General features: G+C 44.4%; 1 protein-coding gene across 1 annotated transcript in view; it reads right to left on the reverse strand.

The window, feature by feature from the left end:
- CRTAC1 (cartilage acidic protein 1) overlaps positions 1-12,415 on the reverse strand; it is a 152,747-nt gene that overhangs the window by 124,240 nt on the left and 16,092 nt on the right. Inside the window, exon 2 of the mRNA XM_055560312.1 lies at positions 6,866-7,065. Within this exon, the coding sequence (XP_055416287.1) occupies positions 6,866-7,065 (200 nt within the window). The remainder of the gene's footprint in view (positions 1-6,865; positions 7,066-12,415) is intronic.

Raw genomic sequence — 12,415 nt, forward strand, 5'->3', positions numbered from 1 at the left:
ATCCCCCAATCACCTTTTATTTCTAGGCTATGAATACACGGGAAAAGATTGAGATTGGAAACAATATTCATTAAGATTTAAAATGTACGTATTATTCCCAGCATTTCCACTTCTTGCTATCTATCCCAGAGAAATATCTGCATATGTGTGTAAGGATGTGCAGTACAGCATTGTCTGCAATGGTCACAGATTACAGACAGCTTAAATATCACTTGAGGAGTGGCAAAACAAATGTGGTACATCCCCACAAAGTAAGTTAAAAAAATTAAGTTAGATCCACATGTTAGAACAAAGAATATGTTACACACTGAAGAAAAGCAAGTTTTGAAACAAAAGTTTGATACCCTTCAAAATTATATATTTTTAAAATATATATATGTAACATAGAAATTCCCATAAGTATAAGCACCAACCTGGAAACAATTTCTATTCTGGAAGAGAACTGGGATGAGCTTGGAATAGGGATGGGAGGTTGATAAAGATGGAATTTTTCTTTATCTATATTGCATGGATTCTTTTGCAAGAAAACATATTCATGCTATCAAAATGTAAAATATATCTTAAAAAGAAACTGAAATAATCTAACACTTCAGGTTGTCAAAACTGATGATCAAATCTATTACAACATTATATTTCATCAAAGTTAAGGCTAAAATTTCAAAAGTATTTTTCCTATTTTGTTAAAAGTATGTGTGTGTATATATATATGTATATGTACAATATATATTTATACTTATTACATACATCTAATATATGTATATGAATACGACATCTATCTACTATATCTATCTACACATACTATATACATCTGTTGTTGCTGTTGTTGTTCAGTCACTAAGTTGTATCCAACTCTTTGTGACCCCATGGACTGAAGAACAGCAGGCTTCCCTGTCTGTCACTCCTCAAATTTGCCCAAACTCATGTCCATTGTGGAGAAGGCAATGGCACCCCACTCCAGTACTCTTGCCTGGAAAATCCTATGGATGGAGGAGCCTGGTAGGCTGCAGTCCACGGGGTCGCGAAGAGTCAGATACGACTCAGCAAATTCACTTTCACTTTCCACTTTCATGCATTGGAGAAGGACATGGCAACCCACTCCAGTGTTCTTGCCTGGAGAATCCCAGGGACAGGGGAGCCTGGTGGGCTGCCATCTATGGGGTCGCACAGAGTCGGACACGACTGAAGCGACTTAGCAGCAGCAGCAGTAGCATGTCCATTGAGTCGATGATGCCACCTATAGATACCACATATATCTATAGATGCTTGTAATAAAATCCATAAATGCTGCTTTGGTTAAATCATAGATAAATATATCATTCTTTATCATTGTTCTTATTATTTATAATGGCAAAAATATCTCTCATATTATTATGACTAATTTGGTAATTGAATCAGTTTGCCTTTTAAGTAATTCAATTAATTTTAGTAAATTTTAAAAGTCTTCTGACATAGTTACAAAATTAAGAAAAAATGAAACGCTGGTTTACAATATGTAGCATCCCTTTAAATGAAACCTTTCCAAGTGTGAGGAATGCACTAAGATTTTATCAAGTGGATGCTCTTTGTGTATAAAAACTGATCTAAATCGTAATTTAAATTTTACAACCACTGCAATCTTTCAATTTGGGGAAAACTTCTTGGAAACTGACAGTGTAGAGGGTTTATCTCAGACCTCTGGGGATATCCCAGGAAGCAAAAGCTCCTCTGAAGGAATTGTGCAAGATTGACACCAACAGGGACTCTGTTCCAGACTGCATGAGACTGTAGATTGGGTGTTTAGTTCCACTGAGGAAAGGAGGAGCCACCGGGTTTTTTATTTGCCCAGGGAACTCATCTCGAAGATCTTCAATGGTCTGTTCGTGCACCAACGTCTCCGGGGGTGATCAAATCCTCCCCTCACCCCGCAGGGAAGAGACTGTAGGCAGACCCGCAATCATGCACCTGCCGGTTAACAGATAAGCCCTCCACATGCGGAGGCACTCGCCCAGCTGTGGCGGAGGAGCAGAGCCGTCCCTCTCCCTCCCGCATTCCCTCAGAACAAAGGGCGGTCACTGTCTGCTCCTCCCAGGGTCGGATGAAAGCACACGCCTTCCATCACAATTAACGTAAGACTCTGAAATACAACACAAACTCACCCGCAACATGTTCAAAATCAATGCCATCAATACTCAGAATGAGGATACCAAGAAAGCAAAGCAAAACAAACCTATTCAAAGAGTAAATACTCAAAGCAACAGGGCTGGAATCAGACATGCTACAAGGTCAACAAATCCAAGACAAGTTCAAGTACAGCGCGTCTTATAAACTGAAGAGCTGGCCATTATCCCAGGGGTTGAAACGCAGATGCCTTCAGGGGCCGGCTAATGGAAAGGTCTATACGGTAATAGAGAGTGGGCCTCTCAGGAGCTGGACCCCAGGTGCCCACGTAAAGGCATTCACATTCCATTTTTTAAAGTTCCAATTCCCTCTATGTGATTCCTAAACAGCCTCTACCATCAAACAGAGAAGGAAACAGAGTTAAATACTGGTATGTGTTAGTCGCTCAGTCGAGTCTGACTCTTTGTGACCCTATGGACTGTAGCACACCAGGCTTCTCTGTCCATGGAATTCTCCAGGCAAGAATACTGGAGTTGGTAGCCATTCCCTTCCCCAGGGTATCTTCCCAAACGACCCAGGGATGAACCCAGGTCTCCCACATTACAGGCAGATTCTTTACTGCCTGAGCCACCAGGGAAACTCCAAATATGGGTGTAGGGTGGATGGAACTGAATAAAAGTCAAAATCAGAAACACTGCCAAGGAGTCCACAGGGCATGAAAGGCAGAGCAATGATCCTAGCTGTCATTATCTGAAAGGGTAGTGACCACTTACTTGGTTTATATCTTCAAAGGTAATAATAGCAAGGCAAAAGTTAAAAGAAATGGCTTACTAAGCTCAAATATGATGGGTTGAGATTAATCAGAAAGATTTTTTAACATAAGTTATTCAGCTGGATTATGAAAAGGTTGCACACACTCCTTTGAAAGGCTTTAAATAAATGGAGCCTCCAAAACCCATAGGTGTGACCTTACTGGAAGGCAAGGGGTGGACCAAATGACCTCCCAAGGTTCTGATTTAAATATGTCTGTACAGTCAACTCCTGGTTATCCAGCCCCAAGAAGAAAGACAGTGACAAATCATCCTGAGCTGAAGATAATAAAAAGTTATATTTGCCTTTGGAATGTATTTTGGTACTTAAATTAGAACGTGTCTTTCTGACGCTCTGAGAATTCACAGTGCTTCATAACAGCCACAAAGAAGGCCTGACCTAGAGCTGGGAGGCTGCCCAATTCCGCCATCTTGCCCTCCGTGCAACTCTTCTTTTTTGCTGGGGGTGCATGCATGCGTGCTAAGTTGCTTCAGTCTTGTCTGACTCTTTGCAACCCTATGGTTTATAGCCCTTCAACCACCTCTGTCCATGGGATTCTCCAGGCAAGAATACTGGAGTGGGTTGCCAGGCCCTACTCTAAGGGATCTTCCCGACCTAGGGATTGAATCTGCATTTCTTATGTGGATTCTCATTGGCAGGCGGGTTCTTTACCACTAATGCCACCTGGGAAGCCCTTTGCTAGGGGTGAGCAATATCATCTTTTAGAACACCCAGCAATCCAAACTTTCTCAGTTAGGAGCCGCCTGGCTCAGTCTTTCCCTGAACTATGGTTGATTCAGGATGGTCTGGGTTGCTTTTCTGGAGCATGACTCCAAAGTGCTGCAGGCCCCACAGGAAGCAGCAAGCTTCCTGTGTAGATGTTTGGACATCTACTCTAAACTGCCTATGAAAGATGATCTAGCTTCTCTACCGTAGAAGACACAAAAGTAAATTTATTGAGTTCCTTGGAACAGAAAGTGAAAAAAGCTTCATTGGAAAGGAGGATGAGGGACTTCCCTGGTGGTCCAGTGGTTAAGAATCCTTCGTCCAGTGCAGGGGATGTGGGTTTGATCCCTGGTCAGGGAACTAAGATCCCACATTCCACAGGGCAACAAAGCCCACGTGTCACAGTTGGAGAGAAGCCTGAGTGCCGCAATTAAGATCCCGCATGCCACAACGAAGACCAGACAAATAAGTATAAAGGAAAGGGGAGGGCTTCCCTGGTGGCTCAGTGGTAAAGAATCTGCCTGTCAGTGCAGGAGACGTGAAGGGTTCAATCCCTGGTCCAGGAAGATACCACATACTGAGAAGCAGCTAAGCCTGTGTGCCACAACTATTGAGCCCCTGTTCTAGGGTCTGGGAGCTGCAACCACTGAGCCCACATGCTGCCGCCACTGAAGCTTGCACACCCTGAAGTCCACGGTCTGCAACGAGAGAAGCCACAGCAATGAGGAGTTCATGCCCTGCAACTAGAGAGTAGGCCCCACTTATCACAAGTACAGAGAAGCCCTCACAGCAGTGAAGTCCCAGCAAAATAAAATACAAACACATAAATAAATTTTCAAAATTATTTTAAAAAAATAAAAGAAAGAGAAGATGAAGTGAATGCCCAGCACTGGGAAAGCAAAAAGCAGGATGCTCAGGAGATGCAGTAACCATCCCCTGCACCTCAAAGGGTTGGATGGGATGGAAATCCGAGGTCGTGGCCCGCCGTCCAAGATGAAAGGAGAGCCTGCTCATCACAGTAACTTGTAGGGGCCCCAGAGGAGGGAAGGATGGGAAGCAGGGAAGTTGCCTCACTGTTCTTTGTCCTCTGTCTGCTCCCAGTGCCTACCAGAGGGAGGCTGGTGTCACCTGGCAGGAGGCAGGACCAACCAGAACATCTCAGGAGTGCCTCACAGCCCCTCACCCAGAGATTCTGGTGCAGTGGCACAGGCTCCAGTTGGCAGGATTTGGCCAAGAAGACTTTTTTTGGATTTAGACAGTCACTGGACAGCCACAGACCTGAACACAGACAAGCTGCCTGGCCCCAACCCTGCACGGGTAATAAGGGGATCATTACAACCGTTTCTGGTTTTCCTTTTTCTATCACATTCTGCTCTTTAGTTTTTCCTTCTGATGTCCCAGAGCTGTGCTGTTACAATGAAATAAAGTCCAGTTCCTTGGTCACAGTAGCCACATTTCAAGTGCTCAACAGTCTCATGCCCGTGGACACTATATTGGACAGAACCAACACAGAACTTGTACATCATCATAGAAAGTTCTGTTTTTCAGCCACTAATCTAGACTTCCAGGAGAACCTAGAATCTAGGAATTTCTACTCTTTTTGGGGTAGAATAAAAAAAGGAAGAAATGCACTTACAAAGTATTTTGTCTATACATCATTACCATTGATCCTCACCATGTGTGGTAGGCGGGGGTAGATTTCAACATACCCATTTTACAGATGAGGAAGGTGGAGCTTTCCCCACTTTCAGTAATTTGCACATGGAACACAACTATTGGATGGGACAGGATTAAAACCAGGTTTTCTGGTTCCAAAGTCAACACTTTCTACTGTTACATGCAACGGCTACAAATAATGTTACTTGCCATTTACTTTGTTCAGTGCGGCCATAAAAACTCTGGCCTTCCAGAATGAGGTTGACAGGCCCCTGTTGTGTTTTTATTGATTGGCTGATTTTTGAAGTGATAACTAAACTTTGTACAATGTACTTTAGCAGCTCTATACTTACGGAGCCTTGGGGTTCAAATCCTGACTCATCCTCTTACTATTTACTTGATGGAGGGCAAGTCAACTCACTGCGTCTCTTTGAACCGTAATTTCCTCTTCTTGTCTATTTACTTCATAGTGTTGTCAGAAGGATAAGACAGTGTATGTGAAAGGCTTAGCACAGTGTCTGGCACATATCTGTGCTCCATAAATAATGATTATTAATGGCAACTGGCAGAATTTACAATGAGCTGTCAGGTGCAATAGCCTGTTACAGCTTTTAACAGGACAAGGAAGTGCATTGCTATCCCCGTTTTTGCAGATGATACATCTGAATCTCAGGGCACAAGGGGCTCACTCAAGGTCATGCAACTAGAAAGCTGTAGATCTAGGGCATGAACACAAATCTTTTCTTGCTACACAATGTTGCTTCTCAGGAGAGAAGGGAGCAGGGGTACCAAGGCATGGTTTAGAGGGATTTTAGCCATCCCTCTTCACCCCCATATTTCCCCCTTCTCTGAAACAGGCAATTAATGATTTCTTGCTGCTGCTGCTAAGTCGCTTCAGTCGTGTCTGACTCTGTGCGACCCCATAGACGGCAGCCCACCAGGCTCCCCCGTCCCTGGGATTCTCCAGGCAAGAACACTGGAGTGGGTTGCCATTTCCTTCCCCAGTGCATGAAAGTGAAAAGTGAAAGTGAAGTTGCTCAGTCGTGTCCGACCTCAGCGACCCCATGGACTGCACCTACCAGGCTCCTCCATCCATGGGATTTTCCAGGCAAGAGTACTGGAGTGGGGTGCCATTGCCTTCTCCGAATGATTTCTTAATCTTGTGTAAAATGCTGTGCAAAGGCAGCTTTGAGCGTCCCCCTCTATCATAACTGCTACCCTCCAGCCCCTCCTATATAGAGATTCTACAGTCTCATTGGTAAGGAAGTAACACTGGTATAACTAAGGCGGTTGAAATATGAACAGAATGCCTTGAAGCACAGCATTCAAATCTTCTCTCTGGAAAGCCTGTGGATCAAACCGCTTTCTTCCAGTCTACCCTCCATCCCAATTCACTGCTACAGCAAAAGGGCAAGGATGCAGCCTACCAGACCCCAGCTGAGCCCAGCCAAGACCCATGTGAGTGAGAATGTGTGTTCTTGCCAGCCATTGAGTTTTTGGAGTTATTTGTTATCCGGCCCTATCGTAGCAAAAGCTGACTGATATATCTGTCAAACTCAAGGTGAGAGGCACTTACCCAGCCACAACGATCTCAAAGTCCCCATCACGGTCCACATCAGTCACGGCCACTCCGTAGTTGAGCTGGGTGGGGTTGCTGTCATAGTCAGGAGGCAGGACTGAGTTGGTGACTGCCGTGAACATGGGTTCAGCCCGCTGGGACCCGTCAGTCAGGGGCAGAAACCATAGCAGCAGCAGGCATAGAAACACCTGGAACATCTGAAACCAGAAGTTACAAATGTTACTGACGGAAAGCAGCCCAGGAAAACCGAATCCCAGGGTGGCACGGAAATGCCTTTCTTCCCGCTTCCTGGAGGGCTTGGCAACCCCTAGGCTGCCACTTCTCCACAAGATCCATCCTGGCTATGCTCTTTCAAACTGTGAGCTGCCCCCATCACTGAGGTCACCCTTATGCTCCTCTGCCTTTTCGTTTTCTACAGCATCTATCACTGTATAACATGCCAGATGAGTTCCTCATTCATCATGTTTTATTATTTAGTGTCTGTCTCCCTCAGCTAGAACATAAGCTCCACCAGGGCAAGGGTTGTTGTCTGTTTTGCTCATGGATGCACATCAAGCCAAGGACAGTGTCTGGCACATAAGAGACACTCAACACATATTTGCGAGGGAAGGAAGGAAGGGAGGGAGAAATACACATGCATCTTTCGTGCTGTGGGAGAAAGAAGAAAATAACAGATCTCAGATGATCCAGGGACAGGTGACACCCCCGTGAGGGTCCATGTCCACAATAGCAGAGAAAGTAAAGGATTATCCTTGTGTGGGACTGACCCCGGAGGTAGCCCAGACAGAATCTGTGACTTGGAAGGTTCCCCTGCCAAGGTCCCTCCCTAGGGCCACTGGCCGTTGCCTCCAGACCAGGAAGCAGTCAGTTATGGAATGCATCCCAGCAGGAACTGGCGGGTGGCACATCATTCACTCAGAGAAATTAAACCATTGTGTGTGTTTTATTATAAATTAATTATGTATAATCCATTGTATAATTCATTATTATATCTCTAACATAACTCAGGGTGTTGCCAAACAGCCTGGGGCTACGGGAGCTGGCGGCAGCCACCCAGGAGACAAATGAGAATGGCCAAGGAAGTGGAAGGACTCCACCCTCTCCTTGCATGAGCAATGAAGACACTTAGAACACTAGAAACGGCACCACCCTGAGATGCTGCCTGCAGGCTTAGAATCAGGGCTCACAGAGTGTTCCAAAGGCTCCCCTGGGACAAGTCCTATGAAGTCTGCACAGGTCCAGTCTCACAGGCAAAGCCGTGACTTCAGAGGGCGGCACACCTCTTCCTGATGGAGCTTTCCCTGCTGGCTTGTTAGTGTGTCTGGCAGCCAAGAGCAAGGCTGAGTGAGGCTGATGTCTTAATGAAGAGAGGATCTGAAGACTGACTCCCCAGATGGAGACAGACACTCCTGCCAGCATAGGAGCTTTCTCCAGTTCGGAACCAAGAGATCAAAATGAAAGGCCCAGGCACTGTCTTCAGAGCTAAAGGTGATTCAGAAGCCCCTCTAATGCCTCACTGGAGAGGCTGGAGAGAGACCCAGGGGCAGGGCTCCAACTGCAGCGTAGCAGCTAACCTCGGGGAGCCTTCCTGGGAAGGAAGTTCTTGCACCGTGTTCGGAGGGCACATGCTGGGTGTGGCACTGTCAGAGTGAGGTCAGGCCCAATTACAGAGATGTCTGAACATGACAGCATCATCTACTGGGCTGTCTAATCACCAAAGACAAACTCATCACTCCCAGAGTTCTGCATCTTGGCAAGAGGTTTGGTTGGATAAAGGGAACTCATAATTGGATTAATGAGCAGTTGGGGTGGGGCAGGGTAATGAGAAGCTAAAGACTATTTAATAACCAGTATAAACATGTTGAAATGTAGGGTGGATCTGAAGGTCACAGGGCTTTTCAAGGTATGAACTCTAGTGTAGGGGTGGCAAATGAATTTCAGCTTGACAGCCAAACTGATTGGCAGTGGCTTGAAAGAGTACTGTGCACAGCTTACAACATTTGCAATGGACATGGAAGGAAAAGCAGTACTGAGCATGCCTTCTAGAAGATCTTAAGTTCCTTCTAGCACTGTGCCTGAAATTTGGGTCACTGCCACCAGGGAGTGGTAGGTCGTATAAGGGTCCTATTAGGGTCATATAAACATCAGGTAGAGATTTTTCTAATGAAGGCCATGAAGGGCAAAAATCCAGCCTCTTGATTTATCTTTTTTTGAAAAGTAAAAGCTTTAATTAAAGGAGCCATCTGAAAGAAGTAGCTACTCTGTGTTATCCGTTTCCATATAAATAACCTAAACCTGGGCTTTCCGGGTGGTTCAGTGGGTAAAGAACTCAACTGCCAATGCAGGAGACATAAGAGAACCAGGTTCGATCCCTGGGTCAGGAAGATCCCCTGCAGAAGGGAATGGCAACCCACTCCAGTATTCTTGCCGGGAGAATCCCCATGGACAGAGGAGCCTGGTGGGCTACAGGCCATGGGATTGCAAAGAGTCGGACACAACTGAAGTGCCTTAGCACACACGCAACCTAAAGCTAGATTGAAAAGAAATAACACACCTATGGGCTGACCTCTATTTTGCTTGATGGCCTTGAGCAAGTCATAGCCTCACTGGGTGCCAGCTTCCTTCTCCAAAATGAGGGTTTGGGAGTAGATCTCTAAAGGTCCTTTCTGGATTAATTAATTTTTTTTAGAAGCAGGCCTTTGGCAGTTTTTCTCCCCAGCTTTTTCCATAAACTTCAGACCAATCTGTGTGGTTTTCCTTTCTGAGCATATTATTAATAAATATATTTTGAGCCAAACAGCATTTCAGCAGAGCTGTATAGCGGTTTCCTTACAGGGGCCAAGGCCAGACAGGAACTAGCCATCATTAGTGTGGAAGTGAATGCATTGAGCAGAGGCAGACCAGTGGATGGTCTCTCTGGGGGGTGGGCTGAGGGTGGAGTGGGGGCAACAGGTCCTTTATTTTGAATTTTTCTGCTATGCCAAAGGCGCTTAGTGTACCCACCAGGGCTGCTCAGCACCAGTTGAAAGTTAGAGGGTCAGCTGAGGGCCTGTTGGGGAACAGGTATAGTGGGAAACTTAGGAAAAGGCCTGGCAAATATTCACCCTCTATCTCAGGCCTCAGATGAAGGAAATCACTGAAATGCTCCTCTATACCCTGCTGCTCAGTGGTCCCCAGACTGGTAGCATAAGCATCAGCTAGGAGTTTCTTAGATATACAGAGTCATGGGCCCTACCCCAGACTTAATAAATCAAAATGTGCATTTTAACAAGATTTCAGGTGGTCTAAATGCATATTAAAGTTTGAGACACACTGCTCAACCTTAGCTGTATAATGAAATCACTTGAGGAGCTTTAAAAAATACCCATGTCTGAAAATAATTTCTTGGCTATGACACCAAAAGCACAGGCAACAGAAGAAAACATAGATTAAATGGACTACATCAAATTTAAAACTTTTGTGCATCACAGGATGCTATCAATAGAGTGAAAAGGCAACCCATGGAACGGGAGAAAATATTTGCAAATCATATATCTGATAAAGGATTAATATCCAGAATATATAAAGAACTCCTGTAACTCAACAACAGAAGATCCCAATTCAAAAGACCTGAATAAAGATTTCTTCAAAGAAAATACACAACTGGTCAATAAGTATAAAAGAAGATGCTCAATGTCACTAATCATTAGAGAAATGCAACTCAAACCCACAATAAGATAACACTTTGCATCCATTAGAATGGCTATAATCAAAAAACCAGAAAATAACAATTGTTGGTGAGGATGTGGAGAATTTGGGACCCATATGCATTGCTGATGGGACTGTAAAATGGTGCAGCTGCTGTGGAAAACTGCTGTGCAGCAGCAGTTCTTCAAAAAAGTCCAAAAAACAATTACCATGTGATCTAGCAATCCCATTTCTGGGTATATACCCAAAAGAATTGAAAGAAGGGACTCGAACAGATAATTGTATACCCCAGTTTGTAACTGTATTATTCACCATAGCCACAAGCAAGTTACAGCAGCCCAAGTGTCCATCAATCTACATGTCCAAAGTGTGGCAAATACCTACAATGGAATATGATATGCCTTAAAAAGGTAGGAAATTCTGACACATGCTACAACATGAATGCCTATAAGACATCATGTTGAGAGAAAGAAGCCAGTCACAAAAGACAAATACTGTATGATTCCACTTATATGAAGTACATGGAATAGTCAAATTCATTGAGGCAGAAAGTAGATGGTGGTTACCAGGGGCTGGGAGGAGAGGGGAATGGGAAGTTCGTGTTTAATGGTTATGGAGTTTCAGTTTGGCAAGATGAAAAGTTCTGGAGATGGATGGTAGTGATGTTTGCATGACAACAAGAGTGTATTTAATATCACTGAATCAAATACTTACAAATGGCCAAAACAGTAAATTTTACGTTATATATATTTTACCATAATAAAAAAATACTTATGCCTGGGCTTCAACCCAAGGTATTCTCACTTACTTGGCATAAGATGCAGTGGGGGCATCAGAACTTTAGAAGCTCCCTATATGATTCTAATTTGAAAAATTTGAGAAACACAGTTCTATACCAGGGCTTTAGTGCTTCTCAAACTTTCAGTTCAGTTGCTCAGTTGTATCTGGCTCTTTACAACCCCATGGACTGCAGCATGCCGGGCTTCCTTGTTCTTCACCAACTCCCAGAGCTTGCTCAAACTCATGTCCATCGAGTCAGTGATGATACCCAACCATCTGGTTCCCTTCTCCTCCTTCCTTCAATCTTTCCCAGCATTGGGGTCTTTTCTAAGGAGTCAGATCTTTGCATCAGGTGGCCAAAATATTCAGGACTGACTTCCTTTAGGATTCACTGGTTTGATCTCCTTGCAGTCCAAGGGACTCTCAAGAGTCTTTTCCAACACTGCAGTTCAAAAAAGCATCTATTCTTTGGCACTCAGCTTTCTTTATGCTCCAATTCTCACATCCATACATGATTACTGGAAAAACCATAGCTTTGACTAGATGGACCTTTGTCGGCAAAGTAATGTCTCTGCTTTTTAATATGCTGTCTGGGTTTGTCATAGCTTTTCTTCCAAGGAGCAAGTGCCTTTTAATTTCATGGCCACGGTCGCCATCTGCAGTAATTTTGGAGCCCCAGAAAATAAAGTCTCTCAGTGTTTCCATTGTTTCCCCATATCTTTGCCATGAAGTGGTGGGACCAGATGCCATGATCTTAGTTTTCTGAATGTTGAGTTTTAAGCCAGCTTTTTCACTCTCCTCTTTCACCTTCCTCAAGAGGCTCTTCAGTTCCTCTTTGCTTTCTGCCATAAGGGTGGTGTCATCTGCATATTTGAGGTTATTGATATTTCTCCCGGCATTCTTGATTCCAGCTTGTGCTTCATCCAGCCTGGCATTTTGCATCATGTACTCCAGATATAAGTTAAACAAGCAGGGTGACAATATACAGCCTTGACGTACTCCTTTTCCTATTTGGAACCAGTCTGTTGTTCCATGTCCAGTTCTAACTGTTGCTTCTTGACCTGCATACAGATTTCTCAG

Source organism: Bubalus kerabau, chromosome 22, assembly GCF_029407905.1.
Source record: "Bubalus kerabau isolate K-KA32 ecotype Philippines breed swamp buffalo chromosome 22, PCC_UOA_SB_1v2, whole genome shotgun sequence".
Classification (NCBI taxonomy): Eukaryota; Metazoa; Chordata; class Mammalia; order Artiodactyla; family Bovidae; genus Bubalus; species Bubalus kerabau.